The sequence below is a fragment of the Plecotus auritus genome, assembly GCF_963455305.1.
Source record: "Plecotus auritus genome assembly, chromosome: 6".
Taxonomy (NCBI): Eukaryota; Metazoa; Chordata; class Mammalia; order Chiroptera; family Vespertilionidae; genus Plecotus; species Plecotus auritus.
In genome coordinates this window covers 106,066,682-106,084,915 of record NC_137773.1, presented here as the reverse complement: position 1 = coordinate 106,084,915, position 18,234 = coordinate 106,066,682, and the positions used below count along the sequence as shown (strand labels likewise).

At 38.3% G+C, this 18,234-nt stretch overlaps 1 protein-coding gene across 36 annotated transcripts in view; it reads right to left on the bottom strand.

Annotated features, from left to right (window-relative positions):
- ZNF454 (zinc finger protein 454) overlaps positions 1 to 18,234 on the bottom strand; it is an 81,651-nt gene that overhangs the window by 14,775 nt on the left and 48,642 nt on the right. For 34 of the 36 annotated variants that reach the window (XM_080676284.1, XM_080676289.1, XM_080676276.1 and 31 more), the window contains one exon: positions 3,110 to 7,025. In XM_080676284.1, the coding sequence (XP_080532410.1) occupies positions 5,689 to 7,025 (1,337 nt within the window). In that variant the 3' untranslated portion in view covers positions 3,110 to 5,688. Of the gene's footprint in view, positions 1 to 3,109; positions 7,026 to 18,234 lie in introns of those variants that run through there. The other 2 variants (XR_013960990.1, XM_080676283.1) reach the window with 1 other exon arrangement.

Here is an 18,234-nt window from a genome sequence, read left to right as displayed (position 1 = left end):
GAAAGAAACAGGTTATGAGCCCAGCTATTAAAGGCCAAAGTTTTTCTACCCAAGACAGTGGAGGGTGGAAGCCTCCAGTAAGGTCAGAGGCCATCAAAATATCTCACATAGAGTTAGGTAAACCCAAGTAGCAGGGTCGATAACACTACATGCCTGGATAATTGTGTCACCACTTCCACCTAAGGAAGACCCGACGTGGGAAGAGACTTTGAGCTGTGGACGAATTCCACAGCCAGCTTAGGCCTGATTGCCATAGGATGCCTCAGGGCCTAAGGGGTCACAGGCAATCCCAAATTATACTCTGTGATAGGAGCTAGGGAACATTAGAGATGCTCATTCTCCCTCAGCTACCAATATCTCCCTCTGATTAAGGGGATGAAAGGTTTTTAGGTGTTTCTCCCTGAAGATAATAGGTAATACAATCCTCATTCACTGCACCTCAAAAGAAACTCCTTTGGGTGCATACTCAACTGGCAAAAAGCTAACTCTAGGTTTTATCTTTGCAAGAGCATGTGTGATTAATTTGATCAGTTACTATCCTTATTGTCAACTCTGCTCCAGTCTGGTGAGATGTCTTCAGCAAAGAGAAATGCAGTCTTCAGTTTTCTGTGAAAAGGGAAAGTACTCACACAAACCAGAGGGGAGCTGACATATAGAGAAAAGTCCCCTCCCCTACTCCATGATTGAACTGTTCTCCAGTAAATAAGAACTCCAAATCCTCACAATTTGATTGGTCCAAAAAGCACTGTCCTGATTGGCCAAAACAGAGCAGCTCTAATTGGTTGGGGAAGATGCTAATGAGGATATAGCTGCAAAGCTCCAACTGGATAGGTAAAGTCTCAATCCTATTGGTTGAAATAGGATTCCAGGAACTCCTTTATAAGAGTTGGCTCTGCTGACAGGAACACAATGCAGATAAATAGCTTAGTACCAGAGGCAAGTAGTGTAGTGCAGGCTTCTCCCTTAAGTGTGGCTTGCATGAGAGGCCCCTTTTAGCAACAGCTGTCAGTCTGTTTATAAATTTGAGCCCAGTTAGCTATTAGGAGCCCTTTTCAACAGGTACATTTATTTTCTGGGTCAACAAAACCTTTCTTAAACCTTCAAGAGGGGATGGTAGAAACAGCCTCATATAAATTGTGAGGATTAAGTGATTCACTATACACAGGGTGCTTACAACAGTACCTGGCACAAGGTATGCCCTCAAATGTTAACTCAGCAATGAGGATGTAGCTGGAACACTATGGTTTCTGTGGTCATGTAGGTTTGGCTGGCCATGTGTGGACCCAGGTACAGATTGGTCATAAGAATATAAACACTTGGAAGCACAAATCTGGCATGTTTTAGTTATATCTGATTAGATAAGCAGGCAGCACAAATGCAACTTGTACATCTTAGACCACTGTGTACTTTTCTCATTATTTTCAGAAAGACACACTGAAAAATACTTTTTATGACAACAATTTTTAAGAATAGTGATGTGTGGTGTACAAGGTAACACACAAAACAGGGAGGATATGTCTGCATGACCAAATCCTGGAACTTGCAGAGAATGGCCATTTGCACAACTGAGAAGTCCTTGATTGATGGGGAAAACCAAGCTTTGTATTTCTTTTCCCTTCACAAACTGGTATAAAAGTATTAAAAGCAAAAATATTACTGAAAATATATTTAGCAGAAGCTGGGAACCCTCCCGCTGTAGGTGAGAGAATTTTGTTTCCATGCTGTCCTGCTGGCTAATCCAGTGCTGTAAGGGAGGGAAGCACAAAGTGCAAAGGAAAATGGAAAGGAGAATTGGGTAGCTGGAGGATACCTATTCTTAAATTCATGTTTAAGGGAATTGTCTTCTTAACCTAAGGCATGCATGCAGTTTGGGGCTATTTTAGCGAAGACTCTGGGGCTCAAGCACAGTAACCTGTGAAACCAAGCCTGATGCAAGGTCAGGGTGCTATTTTAAAAGCAGTTGCTGAATATGGAAGAAAGCAACATCTTAGGGCAGTGGTCGGCAAACCGCGGCTCGCGAGCCACATGCAGCTCGTGAGCCACGGTTTGCCGCTCTGTTGACTAATGAGTTTGCCGACCACTATCTTAAGGAGATGCCACTGTCAAAGTTAGGCAAACTCAGGTGGACAGGGAGAACCTAGGTGCAAAATCAATCAGCTGGAGATGAGTTAAGACCTAATAAGAGAGGATTAAAGGAATTTTAAAAGGGGAAACTTGAAGTAATTTTTTTTTCTCCTTGAGAGCAGGCAGTTTCAGTGGCTGTTCATAGGAGTCCATAGACACTGAAGAATGTAACAAAGTCTAGATCCTATTCCTCTACTGAAATGGTTCCCCAGGCCGGATGCAATTTGCACTTCCAATGGGCTTGACAACTCCAAAGTACATGAGGAGGGTGCTGTAAGAGGTGGACCGAGGTCCATTTCTCTGGCTCATAGCTTAACTACAGTCTAGGTGAGGGGGTGGGGAGATGGGCTCACATACAAGTCCAGCACTTCCTCTGCCACATGCACATATTCGTCATCTGGAAATGGCATAGTCGTGGGTGTGCTGGGAAGTCTTCTGAACTATGTGGGGACCGGGAGTAGTGGGGAATGGGCTGTATGTAGGACTGCACCTCACCAGCCCAAACTCAGTAACACTGAAGGGTGGGTCCCAGTGGTCCCCACCTTTGTCCATCGTGTCTATGTGACCAGTCAGCAAGGCTAGGAAAGTGAGGTACAGAATGAACTGTTCCTAGGAATCTCTAATGTGTAGGGAGTAACCTGGCTGAGAGTAGGGTAATGTCCCTCTCAATAATTGCTGAAATCTTGTCTAACACTTTGCAAATCAGTTGGTAGAGAAGGTAACTGAGGAACTCTACCTCAAAGTTCTTGAAAATGCATTTCTAGGGGTGAGCCAAAAAGTGATGCTTGGGTAGGTCAGACTGCCCAGGCAGAGAGCCATACTATTTAGGATTCAAAAAGTACAGAAGAGGCAGCAGGGCAAATGCTGACCCTCTTAGTTGAGGTCACACAATAAGGTGTCAATCATATGGCAGAATATAATAAAGCCACAGCTAAAGGCCTGTTCAAACAGCATTTCCATAAATACATTCAGTTGGCCAGGCATCTCTAATAGACCATTTATTAAAAATGTTTGCCACCCCAAACAGGAAAGAGTGAATAGGCATTTTTCAGAGGTCTAATTTCATCCAGACCCAAGCATGACAGGAGCTGGGTTCAGGGAAAGCAGACTGTAATATCAAGTGGAGAGCCTTCTGACGGCACTAGTTCTGGTGGAAGAAGAGCTGCTGGATCTGTCACTGGGATGAATGAGGCTCTTAAGTGGCAGCTGGTCTTGGCCCCAGCTGAACTGCAGGCACATACTGAGTGGCAGTAGCTCTCATTAAAAACAAACAAAAAACAAATTATAGCTTAGGAAAATGTTTCTCCATGATTCAAGGTAAGGGGGTGAGAGTTAGGACCAGGAAAGCCATGTGGGTAATGAAGGCAAATATCTGTAGTGGTGAGCACAGTTTCTCTAGTTTATTGTGGAACTGGGGGTCACCAGCCATGTCAGGCTGTAGAAAAATATGCCCTGGGCATGGATAGTCCCAAATAGCCTTTTGAAATGCTGCTTTACCAGCAGCTTAATAGGAAGATGAATCACTGTTTACCTAACAGAGATGCCTACAATTGGCCTTTATGAAATGAAAGCTGTATTTTGAGAACTTGAGCTTTAAGACTGCAGGAAGTTTCAATTCTGTTTAACCTAGAGTCCAGATTCCACCATGACACACAATACTAACTTGGAGCTGAGTAGAAGCATTCATAGGGGTCAGCAGGCTGCCCAACTTCATGGGGAACACTTCTACAGAACAGGAACCTGCCACCTTCTTCCCAGAACAATAGTTTCCTTGCCCTTCCACCTTTATGATGTAGAGTGCTCCAACTTGCAGTGGTGTGGGCTCCTCATTCTTTTTTTTTTTTTTTTAATATATTTTATTGATTTTTTTACAGAGAGGAAGGAAGAGGGATAGAGAGTTAGAAACATCGATGAGAGAGAAACATCGATCAGCTGCCTCCTGCACACCTCCTACTGGGGATGTGCCCGCAACCAAGTTACGTGCCCTTGACCGGAATCGAACCTGGGACCTTTCAGTCCGCAGGCTGACGCTCTATCCACCGAGCCAAACCGGTTTTGGCTGGGCTCCTCTTTCTTTGTGGTGGGAAAGGGACAGTGCCACCAGAAGCTGTGTGTGTGAAGACACACAGATGTTATTTTATCTCTGTGATTTCTACTGACAGCATTGAAGGATTAAAGACAATGAATGATCTGTACCTGCAGGACTAGAGTATCACTCAAGCATTTGGGTATAGACACTGCTCCTGCCAGAGAATGTCATGGTGCCATTGACCACTTCTGAGCAATGTATTACTCAACACGTTGCTCACCGCTCTAAGAATTGGACAGCCTTTAGGTAGTGGAATACCCAGAAGAGGAGAGGAAGTGGCCACTTTCAAATGCAAAAGCAAAAAAATAAAGCTCTCTCTGCTTTTCCTGTGAACACAGACCCAATCCCTTCAGAAAAATGTACAAAGGCAGGGCAAGGACCAGGATGCAGTTCAATATTCTGGTTGTAACAAACTCTAATGCAGGGGCCACTGAGGACTGTTCAGCTGAAGGAGAGTGGGTCAGAGCCTTTTGAGAATTGGCTGTGGGGCTCCAACTTCTCATGTAGGTTGCACAGCAGGAAATGACAAGTCACAGAAGTGGAGGTAAACTAAAATACCACCAGGTGGTTGGGATTGTCACACCTGAGGTTAAGCATGCCCCTACCTGCTGTGTGTAGAGTAACTGCAGTACAAACAATTGGAGAATGTTTACAAAGACTAAGCCCATACTTTAGGTCAGAGTCAAACTGAGGAACTGGGTAACTCAAGAATCTTTATTAATCTCTGAAACCCCAGGCAGAAGTTCTAAGTTCTAAAAGCTGAATTGGGGTGCAATATCCAGAATCCTGGACTGTGTGTGAGGTTAGATCACTATACTCCCCAAGAACAAATGGGTTGGTAATAAGTGGCATGATGTTACCATTTAGGGGTTGCTAAATCAAAAGAGGGACACACCATTCAAATGAACTGTCCAGGAAAGAGAAGACAGGTAGACAGTTAGTGGACACACAGACCGGGGAGATCAGACAAAAGATTGTTTGAAGCAGAAGGTGGGAAGCACAGTTTAAGTAAATCCTGGGCTGATGCATGAGTAGTAAATACACTTTCTTTACTCTAGGGGTCTCTTATATAAGAGAATCAAATAGAGGGAAATGCTAGCAGATCATTTTCTTACCTTTTTGTTCCTTGCTTTTTAAACTTAATTTTTACAATTTTATAATTTCTTTTAATAATGAAAATGTAAATTTGATCAACAAATTTCTATGTTGTTAATGAAGCTCCATTTTGCTTCTAATACTTGGTAACTCAGACTAATCACACAGTACTGCTATTCCGTTGAGGCAGTTCTTAAACCATGAGGAGTGTTTGACATTCTAAAACTATCAAAACCCACAATACTGTAAAGCTTGACTCTCAGTAAATAAAATGACTATCTTAATATAAGCTTTCATGATTATTCTCTAGAATGGATTCTCTTAAATTCAATTATTCATATACTCAGTCTCAAAGCCCTTCCTTATAAACTGCAATCATATCACTTTTCTCCAAAATGATGTTTCTGATGCTGAATGAGGTTTGCAGTCTGGTTGAAGGCTTTCCCACATTTATTACATTTATAGGGTTTCTCTCCTGTGTGAATCCTCTGATGTTGAGTAAGGTGTGTGCTTCGGATAAAGGCTTTCCCACAGATTTTACATTTGTAAGGTTTTTCCCTAGTATGAATTCTCTTATGTTGAGTAAGGGCTGAATGGTCACTGAAGGCTTTCTCACATATATTACATGTATATGGTTTTTCCCCGGTATGAATTCTCTGATGTTGAGCAAGGGCTGATTGGTCCCTAAAGGCTTTCTCACACAAACCACATCTGTAAGGTTTTTCTCCAGTATGAATTTTCCGATGTCGAGCAAAGGATGAATTATCTCTGAAAGCTTTCCCACATTCATTACACTTATAAGGTTTCTCTCCAGTATGAATTCTCTGATGTTCAGTAAGGGAAGAATTCACCCTGAAGGCCTTTCCACATTCATTACATTCAAAGGGCTTCTCTCCAGTGTGAATTCTCTGATGCTGAAGAAAACTTGTACTCTGGTTAAAGGCTTTCCCACATTCATTGCATTTATAGGGTTTCTCTCCACTATGAATATTCTGATGTTTGGTAAGATGTGCCCTGCACACAAAGGCTTTGTCACATATATTACATTTAAACGGTTTCTCTCCAGTATGTATTCTATGATGGTGGGCTAGGTGTATATTTCGGATAAAAGCTTTTCCACATAAGTTGCATTCAAAAGGTTTCTCTCCAGTGTGAATTTTCTGATGATAAGTAAGTGAGGAGCTCACTGAGAAGGCCTTGCCACATTCCTTACATTCATATGGTTTCTCACCAGTGTGAATTCTTTGGTGATGGATAAGGTGTGTACTCTGGTGAAAGGCTTTCCCACATTCTCTACATTTATACCGTTTCTCTTTAATAAGAGTTTTTGGATTTGAATTAAGTTTTTTTTCAGTATGAATTTTCTGATGTTTATTAAGAGTTGAACTCTTAGTGAAAACTTTCCCACACTCACTACACTCGAAGGCTTTTTTGCTAGATTGAAATCCCTGACTTTGAACAAAAGATGAGCTCATAATGCAGCGTTTCCCAGATCCATCACATTCCTGGTCACTACCCATAGATGAGATTTTCTGGTGAGTGAGTACCATTTTCTGCAACTTCATCTCCTGGGCTCCATGCTGCCATTCCAATAGGCTATCATATTTCCAGTGACTACTGCTAGTGAATCTTTCCTTTATCATCCACTGATCCAATTCTTCTTCAGGAATACCTGCCTTGAGAGTAGATTTCTTATTCACAGGGATAGTCATCCAGTCTGAAAGACATCAAAAATAAAAATGTTTGTTTTATCCTAGTGAAACATCTAGTTGGGGTAAGATGATGAGTCTGTTTATAATGCTAATAAAAAAGATTGCAGTTTTGAAGATTTCCTGAAGAAAGGAAAGAGGAGGAGAGGTGAACAGAGGACAAAGCAGAAAGGGGTTGATCTAATGTATAATGCATTAAGCAGGAGACCTTGGGAGCTTGAGTTCAGAAGTCAGACCTGGGTTGGGACCTTGAGTATAACAGTTATTTTATTTGTGATTACAGAGAAGTTACCAGACTTTCTGAGCCACAGAAAAACCTGTACAGACCACACTATGCCAACAGATAAGAATAAACGTACCTTGTTTATTTTAGTGATATGGTCTTTAAATTAATCCAGATGTAACTTTAAGAAACCATAGAAACTAGAGGCAACACTAAGCAGAAAAAAATCAACTCCAGAGTAACTACAAAAATCAATATTTTACTGTTTTATACACTCATTTTAGCATTCAGATGGATAATAAAAAGGCTATGATTAAGGCTGTGTGGAGGACCTCCTACTACTGGTGAGGAAGCAATGTCTTCAAACTTATATGAATAATGTAACATCTATATGAAAACCAGGAACAAACCTGCAAATCTGCCAGAATATACCCACTACATCTCTAAAGGCAAGGCCCTGAATCTAGGGAAGGGGGAATACTAGTCACTAGAATGGAAATCTGCTACTGGGAAAGGAGCCATGGTCCCATGAATTATCTGACAAAGTAATTCCTCTCTCCAAATACAAACTTCACAATTAACAACTGTCTCGCTTGCTTTCATTTATGGGTTCCTTGGTATTTACAAGTAGAGTTCTGAATGACATATTAATTTTGCATATGTATTTGTGAATATCTGCCTTTCATGTTAAGTTTATTTAAAACTCTCTACTAAGATATGCAATAATGTGCCCTTGACTGGGAATCAAACCTGGGACCCTTCAGTCCGCAGGCCAATGCTCTATCCACTGAGCCAAACCAGCTAGGGCCAAATTTCAAAATCTTAAGGACTGACTTTCACCTCTGGATCTGATAGAGTAACCTGGGACAGACCAATATTCCTTAGAAAACTACTGGAAAATCTGAATTGAAAATAAAAAATTATGTCTAAAGGCATAATATGTCACTTGAGGCCAACTTGATAGTCTAATTTTGGGGAGAGAAGGGAAATACAGAGATGTGATCCCAAAACTTAGTGGTTTTTATCTCACTGAATGTATTGAATTCTTATGCTTCTCAGGGCAAGAGACTAAAGTTAAACAGAGATTCAGAATTTTCTATAGTCTTATAGTACTGTGAAGCCAAAAATTGGAGTTCAGGAACTTCAAAGGAAGGGAGGAAAGGCATAGTTAACATGTGAGGCTCTCATTTGGGATTCAAACATTTGCATTGTAGGGATACCAGAAGGAAAAAAAGGAATGAAAAATTTATTTAAAGAAACAATAGCTGAAGACTTTCCCAACGTGGGAAAGGAAATGTATATCCAGGAAGCACAAAGTTCCAAAAAAGATGAACTCAAAAAGACCCACACCAAGGCATACTATAATTACAACTGCAAAAGTTAAAGATAAGGAGACAATCTTGAAGGAAGCAAAAGGAAAGCATCAAGTTACACACAAAGGAAACATCATAAGGCTGTCAGCTGATTTATCAGCAGCAACTTTACAGGCCAGAAGAAGTGGCAGGACATCTTTAAAGTGCTGAAAGAAAGGAATCTACAAACTAGAATACTATATCCAGCAATATTATCATTCAGAATTGAAGGACAGATAAAGAGTTTCCCGGACAAGCAAAAACTAAAGAAGTTCATCACCATGAAACCAGCTTTATAGGAAATGTTAAAGGGTCTTCTTTAAGCAGAAAAGGAAAGGCCATAACCAGAAATAAGAAAATAAGAGAAAGGACAAAAATCTCACAGTAAAGCCAAATATTTAATAAATACAGTGAATCAGATATTTATGAGACCATTGTTCTAACTCCTAAGCTACAGAGCCTTAGCTGTGAGTCAGATATTTAAAAAGCTACTATGACAGTCAAAAGAAAAAAGTATCAAACTCAACTCAAACCACAATAAGTAGTTAGGAGATATACCATACAAAAAAAAAATCTAATACATGGCATCAATAACATAAAGCAAGGAGAAGGCAGTTAAACTATAATCTTCATAGAATATATTTGAACTTAAATGCCTATCAGTTTAGAACAGACTGCTATAGATATAGAATGATATACATAAACCTCATGGTAGCCACAAACCAAAAAACTACAAAAGATATACAAAGAATAAAGAGAAAAAAAGCCCACTAAACAAAACCAGCAAACTACAAAGGAAGAGATCAAGAGAAAAGGAAAGGAACAGGAAAATAATAAAAACAACCAAAAACAATTAACAAAATTACAATAAGTACATATTTATCAATAATTTATTTAAATGTAAGTGAATTAACTGCTCCAATAAAAAGACATAGTGTGAGCCCTGGTCCGTTTGGCTTAGTGGGTAGAGCTTCAGCCCGTGAACTGAAGGGTCACAAGTTCGATTCCCAGTCAAGGGTGCATATCTCAGTTGCAGGCTCGATCCCCATCCTTGGTGGGGCACCTGTGGGAGGCAACCAATTGATGTGTCTCTCTCATGTCAATGTTTCTCTCTCTTTCTCTTTCTCCCTCCAAACTCCCTTCCACTCTCTCTAAAAATACCAATGGAAAAAAATACCCTTGGGTAAGGATTTTTTTAAAAAGACAAAGAAAGGCATTAAAAAAAAAACTCATCTATATGCTGTGTACAAGAGATTCACTTAAGATCAAAAGACACCCAGCCAGTGTTGCTCTGTAGTTGAGCATCGACCTATGAACCAGGAAGTCACTGTTTGCTTCCCAGTCAGGGCACATGCTCCAGTTGTGGACTCAATCCCTGGTGGGGGACATGCAGGAAGCAGCCAATCAATGATTCTCTCTCATCATTGATGGCTCTATCTCTTTTTCCCTCTCCCTTCCTCTCTGAAATCAATAAAAATATTTTTTAAAAAGATCAAAAGACACACACAGAATGAAAGTGAAAGGATGGAAAAAGACATTCCATGCAAATGGAAGTAAAATAAAAGCTAGTTTAGCAAGACTCATCAAACAAAATACACTTTAAAACACAAATTTTTTAAAAAGACAAAGAAGGATATGACATAAATATAAAGGGGTCAATCCAAGAAGAGGCTATAACAATCATAAGCACCTATGTACCCAACATAGGAGCACTGAAGTATAAAAAGCAATTATTAATGAATACAAAAGGAGAAAACCACAGTAATATAATAAAAATAGGGGATTTTTTTCTTTTTAAAAAATAATACTTTTTTTAATTTTTTACCTAAGTCTCCTTTTTCTCCCATTGACCTCTCCCCAGCCGCCCCTACACCCCAGCACATGCCCTCATCCCCACCCCCGTCCCCCAGTCTGTGTCCATTGGTTAGGCTTATATGCATGAATACAAGTCCTTTGGTTGATCTCTTACCCCCTCACCCTGCCTTCCCTCATAGGTTGAACAGTCTGTTCGATGCTTTTATGACTCTGGTTCTGTTTTTGTTCATCAGTTTATACTGTTCATTATATTACACAAATGAGTGAGATCATGTGGTATTTATCTTTCTCTGCTGGCTTATTTTGCTTAGCATAATGCTCTCCAGTTCCATCCATGCTGTCGCAAATGGTAAGAATTCCTTCTTTTTTATAGCTGCATAGTATTCCATTGTGTAGATGTACCACAGTTTTCTAATCCACTCATCTGTTGATGGGCACTTGGGCTGTTTCCAAATCTTAGCTATGGTGAATTGTGCTGCTATGAACCTAGGGGTACATATATCCTTTCTGGTTGATATTTCTCTTTTCTTGGGAGATAGTCCTAGAAGTGGGATGACTGGGTCAAATGGGAGTACCATTTTTAATTTTTTGAGGAAATGCCATACTATTTTCCACAGTGGCTGCACTAGTCTGCATTCCCACCAGCAGTGTAAAAGGGTTCCTTTTTTTCCGCATCCTCTCCAGCACTACTTACTTTATTTTTTTATTAATCCTCACCCAAGGATATTTTTCCATTGATTTTTTAGAGAGAGTGGAAGGGAAAGGGCTAGACAGAGAGAGAGAAACATCGATGTGAGAGACACATCAGTTGGTTGCCTCCCTCACACACCCCAACCAGGGTCAGGGATGGAGCCTGCAACCGAGGTACATGCCCTTGACTGGAATCGAACCCAGGACCCTTCAGTCCACAGGCGCTCTATCCACTGAGTCAAACTGACTAGGGCAAAAGTAGGATATTTTAACATGCTACTTACATCAATGGGTAGATCAATCATCTAGACAGAAAATTAATAAGGAAATAATGGCCTTAAATGTCACATTAGATCAGATTCACCTAACATAGTATATTCCAGAGTATTTCATCCAAAAACTGCAAAATACATATTGTTTTCAAGTACATATAGAACATTCTCCAGAATAGATCACATATCACAAAACAAGCTTCAATAAATTCAAGAAGATTGAAATCATATCAAGCATCTTTTCTGACCACAGTAGCATGAAAACTAGAAATCAACAACTACAGGGGAGGGGGGGGGGGAAAAAACACAGAAAAAACACACAAATATGTGGAGATTAAACAATATGCCACTCAACAACCAATGGATCAAAAAGGAAATCAAACTGTAAATCAAAACCTATCTTGAAACAAATGAAAATACAACTATTTGAAATATATGGGAGGCAGCAAAAGCACTTTAAAGAGGGAAGTTCATAGCTATACAGGCCTACCTTAAGAAACAGCAAAAATCCCAAGTAAACAATCTACCTGTACACCTAAAGGAACTAAAAAAAGAACAAACAAAACCCAAAGAAAACAAAAGGGAAGAAGTAGTTAAGATCAGAATGGAAATAAAAATAGAAATAAAACAATAGAAAAGATCAATAAAACTAAGAACTGGTTCTTTGAAAAGACAAAGTAGAAAAACCTTTAGCCAAAAAAGATCCCAAATAAATAAAATCATAAATGAAAAAGAAGTTACAACTGACACCATAGAAATACAAAGAATTATTGAAGAATATTATGAAGGGGTCAATCCAAGAAGAGGATATAACAATCATAAGTATCTATGCACCCAACATAGGAGTACTGAACTATTCAAAGCAATTACATGTCAATAAATTCAGCAACATGGAAGAAATGTTATGGTAAATTCCTCTAAGTATTTAACCTTCCAAGACTGAGCCAGACAGAAATACATATCTAAACAGACTTATTACTATCAATGAAACTGAAATGGTAATCAAAAAATTCCCAACAAATAAAAGCCCAGAGCCAGACAGCTTCACAGTTGAATTCCACATAACATTCAAAGATGAAATAATACCTACTCAAAACTATTTCAAAAAATTAAATAGGAAGAAATGCTTCTAAACTCATTCTATGAATCCAGCATTTCCAAGATACCAAAATCAGACAATGACAATACAAAAAAATAGGAAATTAAAGGCCAATATCCGTAAGGAACATAAATGCAAAAATTCTCAATAGAATATTAGCAAACTGGATTCAACAACATATTAAAAGGATTATGTACCACAACCAAATGGGTTTCATCCCAGAGATGCAAGAATGGTTCAACATCCATAAATCAATCAATGTGATACATCACATTAACAAAATAAAGGATAAAAACCATATGAACATCTGAGTAAATGCAGAAAAGCATTTGACAAAATTCAACATCCATTTATGATTAAAAACTCTTTAAAAAGTGGATATAAAAGGAACTTAAACCAAAATGATAAAGGCTACATATGACAAACCCAGAGCTAACATCACACTCAATTGTGAAAAGCCAAAAGTATTTCCTCTAAGATCATGAGCAAGACAAGGATCCCCACTTTCATCACTATTATTCAGTATAGTAATGGAACTCCTAACCGCAGCAATAAGATGAGAAAAAGAAATAAAAGGCATCCAAGTTGGGAAACAAGAAGTAAAACTGTCATTTATTTGCAGATGACATGATACTATATATAGAAATCCCTAATGATTCTGTCAAAAGACTTTTAGAACTAATAAATGAATTCAGTAAAGTTACAGGATTTGTTGCATTTCTATATATCAATAACAAATTATCAGAAGGAGAACTTAAGAAAACAATTCCATTTATAATTGCATCAAAAATGTATAAAATACCTAGGAATAAACTTAACCAAGAAAGTAAAAGACATATACTCTGAAAACTATAAGAAATTGAAGAGGATACAAATCACTGGAAGGATATACCTTGCTCATAAATTGGAAAGATTAATATTGTTAAAATATCCTTATTACCTAAAGCAATATATAGATTCAATGCAATCCCTATTAAAATACCAATGGCATTCTTGGAATTAGTACAACTAATTCTAAAATTTATATGGAACCACAATAAACACTGACCATTAAAAGAAATCCTGAAGAAGAACAAAGTGGGAGGTATCATACTACCTGATATCAAACTATACTACAAGGCTACAATAATCAAAACAGTATAATATTGACATAAAAACAGATAGTATATAGTTCAATGGAATAAAGAGCCCAAAAATAGATCCTCTCTTGTATGGTCCAATCTATGACAAAGGAGTCAAGGATATACAGTGGGGTAAAGACAGTCTCTTCAATAAATGGTATTGGGAAAACTGAACAGATAGAGAAAAAAAAATTGGATAATTTTCTACACAACATACAAAAAAAATAAACTCAAAATGGATTAAAGACTTACAGGTAAGACCTAAAATCATAAAAATCCTTGAAGAAAACCTAGGCAGTAAACTCTTTAACATAACTTAGCAATGTCTTTTTGAATATGTCTTTTTTTCATATGCAAGGGTAATAAAAGGAAAAATAAATAAATGGGACTGCCGAAACCGGTTTGGCTCAGTGGATAGATCGTCGGCCTGCGGCATGAAAGGTCCCGGGTTCGATTCTGGTCAAGGGCATGTACCTTGGTTGCGAGCACATCCTCAGTGGGAGGTGTGCAGGAGGCAGCTGATCGATGTTTCTCTCTCATCGATGTTTCTAGCTCTCTATCCCTCTCCTCCCTTCCACTCTGTGAAATATCAATAAAAATATTAAAAAATAATAATAATAATAAAATAAATGGGACTACATCAAACTGAAAAGGCTTTGCACAGCAAGAGAAACCATCAACAAAACAAAAAGACAACCTGCTGAATGGGAGAAGATATTTGCCAATGATACATTTAATAAAGGATTATTATCCAAAATATATAAGGAACTCATACAATTTAACACCAAAAAAAACCCCACAAACAATCCGATTGAAAAAGGGGCAGAGGACCTGAATAGATTATTTCTCCAAGAAGAACATACAGATGGCCAACATACATATGAAAAGATGCTCAATATCACTACTCATCAGGGAAATGCAAATTAAAACCACAATGAGATATCACTGCACACCTGCTAAAATGGCTATTATAAAAATGACAAGAAATAAGTGTCTGAGAGGATGTGGAGAAAAAGGAACCCTCATACACTGCTGATAGAAACGTAAATTAGTGCAGCCACTATGGAAAAGAGTATGGAGGCTCCTTTAAAAATTAAGAATAGTACTATCATATGATCCAGCAATTCCTCTTCTGGGTATTTACCCAAAAAATATGAAAACACTTATTTGTAAGGATACATGTGCCCCTATGTTCACTGCAGCATTATTCATGATAGCCAAGACATGGGCACAACCTAAGTGTTCACTGGCGGATGAGTGGATAAAGAGGTAGTACATATACACAATGGACTATTACTCAGCCATGAAAACGATGAAATATTGCTATTGCAACAACAGATATGAAATAAGTGGAAAAGTACAAAGAATGTATGATTTTACTCATATGTGGACTATAAAACAAAAGTAACGAAACTAACAAAACAAACGCATAGATACAGACAATAGGATGGGGGTTATCAGAAGGGTCGGGGGACCGGGGGAGGGCAAGAGGGTAAAGGGGGTCAAATATATGGTGACAGGTGGTGAGCATGGAACTGAGTACACAGAGGTCAAATTATAATATTGTACACCTGAAAATTATGTAATATTATTAAACAATGTTACTTCAATATATTTAATAGAAAACATATTTAAAATGGACAAAACCAAAGCTATGGTTAGGGTAATAGTTATCTTTAGGATAAAAGAAACAGAAGGGCTGGGATTGGGGGTTCTGATGTGCTAGTAACATTCTATTTCCTGATATAGATGCTGATTACACAGATGTATTTATACTGTAAAAATTCGTTGTTTTATACTTATGATTTGTGTACTTTTTTGTGCTAGTATTACTGCATAAAAACATTACTTTAAAAAATCTGGGGAATGGATTTCAAAAACAATAATTTGGCTCAACAAAACTAACTGCTAGCTTCCTTTTCTAGCAGCTTTGGATAGCTATATCTATTAAAACCTTTTCTTGATCGTGGGAATAAAAACGCATCCTCTGTATATATAATAATATTTATCTTTTTAATGTTTTAGGTTACAGGACAACACTCATTTAATTGTTAATGTGAAAGGGAGTCATATGCACCCTGGTTTTTCCACTTGAAGATGAACTGAGGTGAGGAGGTCTGGAATCACCGAAACTGGGAGCACTCAGAGTCAGCTCTCACTGGGCCCAGGTCACTTCAGTGTGGATTGAACTAAGGATCTACAGCCCTAGCTGCATTGGCCCACATGAAAAAAAAAAAAAAAAAAAAAAGGTATGGTTTTAAACTATATAACTCTAGGGTTTCAAGTAAGGCATGAAAGTGCCTTATACAATGTAGTTAAGAGGCCACCCCCAGGGAGGGACAATAACCCAATTTATTTCCAAATCAAAAGTTTCAATAATTGATACATCCAGGAGTGGGGAGTGGGAGTAGCTAAAGGAAGGAGGTTCACGGTCAAATTGCAAAGCCTTTAGGCCCCAGATCCTTTCCCCAACACAGAGCTAGGGATGTCCCTATTCCGACTCTGCAAATGATCAGAGGCACTGTCTTGCCAGAGAAAAGCGCATCAAAGCTGCTCTGGATGAGAATACCCAGGAGCTGGTGGCAGCAGAGCCCTGCTGAAGACTCAAGCTCCACATACTGACCACGCAGAGCTTACCAAAAGGACTTCAGTCCTCCCAGTTTAACTGGGCAGACAATCAGGGATCATTACATGCTGAGGAAAGCCTCTAACAGGAAAGAGGTACCAAAATAATCAAAGAGAAAACTCGAGAACACAGAGACTCTGGAAGGAGAAGAAAATGTTTTTGAAAATCATTATCTTTAGAGGTAAAACGTTTTAACTGCAAAACATGAATAAGAGCCTATAGTCAAGCAATATTCAAAGAAACAAGAGTTCTTGGAAAATAAAAATCATGGCAGAATTTGAAAACTCAATAGAGAAGTCCCATAGTAAACAGAAAACCAGAAAAAAAAGAAAGAAAGAAACAATAGTTTTTAGGCAATGGACAAATGACAGGGAAAGATGGTGATCCTGAGAGGAGGGAAACCGATAAGGGAAAACCCAGGAATGCCCCAATTTGGCCCATGGAGGCAATTTCCAGGTCATAGCACAGGACCAAAATAGCCCAGGAGTCTCAGTGAATTGAAGTGACAGAGATCAGGGTTTGGGGAGGATGAGGCAGCTAAAATCTGTGGCCCACTGAAGACAAGAAAGCTGAGGAAACTGAATTTGCAGTTTAAAACCTTGCCATGAAAAAAAAAGAAAAGAAAAAAAAGCCCAGAAGACTTTGCTAGTTCTACCAAACATTTAATAAAGAAATCACACATTTTTCGCAGAAAATAGAAGAAATGGGGAAAATTCAAAATTCATTTTATAATGCTAACATTATTCTGATACCAAAGGAAATTCAAAATTCATTTTATAATGCTAACATTATTCTGATACCAATACAAACTAGTATTACTCATGAATCTTGATGCAAAAATTCTTAAAATGTTAGCACATTCAATCTAGCAATATCTAAAAAAGGATAATATATCAAGACTAACTTCGATTTATTCCAGGAATGCAAATTTGATTTGACATTTTAAAACCAATCAGTGTAATTCACTATATCAATCACAACATCATCTTAAGGATTCAGAAAAGGATTGGACTTTAAGAAACTCAATATCTGTTTATAGTAAAACTCCCATTAAACCAAGAATAGTTGTAAACTCCCTTAACCTGATAAAGAGCACCTATAAAAACCTCAGGGGTGAAAGACTAAAATGTTCCCCCTGAGACAGGGAACAAGCTGCTCTCAACAGCTGTTGCTCGGCACTGCACTGGAGTAGCAGGTCCAGAAACCCCGGGACCTTGCATACATTGCTGTGGGAATGCAAAACGGACCGGTCACTTTGATAACAGTTCCACAATTTATAATAAAGCTAAATACACATTTAGTATAAAACCCAGCAACCTGACTTCTAGACATTTATCTCAGTCAAAAGATATGGCCAGAAAAAACATAGGAACTAAAAATATGCCCACCCAAAAATTCATACCAGAATGTTCAGAGAAACTTTAGGCAAATACTGAAAACAACCCAAATGTTCGTCAATGAATAGATAGACAAATTAGTTGTCCAGCCACACAACAGGATGCTACTCAGCAAAGCAAGGGACTATGACATGTGAAACCGTAAGGATAAGTCTCAAAGATATTATGTTAAGTAAAAGAAGTCAGACGCAAAAGAGCACATGCCACGCAATTCAATTTGCAGGAGGTCCTGGAAACATAAATTTGCCATGGAAACAGATCAGTGGCAGCCAGGAGAGTAACTGCAAAGAGGTAAAGGAATTTTTAGGGGTGACTAGAAGGTTACTCTTCTTGATTTGTGATGGTTACACAACTGTATGATTGTCTGATCAAACACTACACTTTAAAACTGGTTAATTTTATTGCATGTGTATTATACTTTAATGAAGTTGATTTAAAACATTTTTAAAACCTCAATAGAAGAACTGGAGGATAAAATTTAAAAATCTGTCAAAAAGTAGAACAAAAAAGCATAAAGATGAAAATTTTAATAAAAATAAAATTAGAAGACCAGTCTAGGAAGTATTGAGCATTCCATAAAGATAAGAAAAAACTGGCCCTAACTGGTTTGGCCCAGTGAATA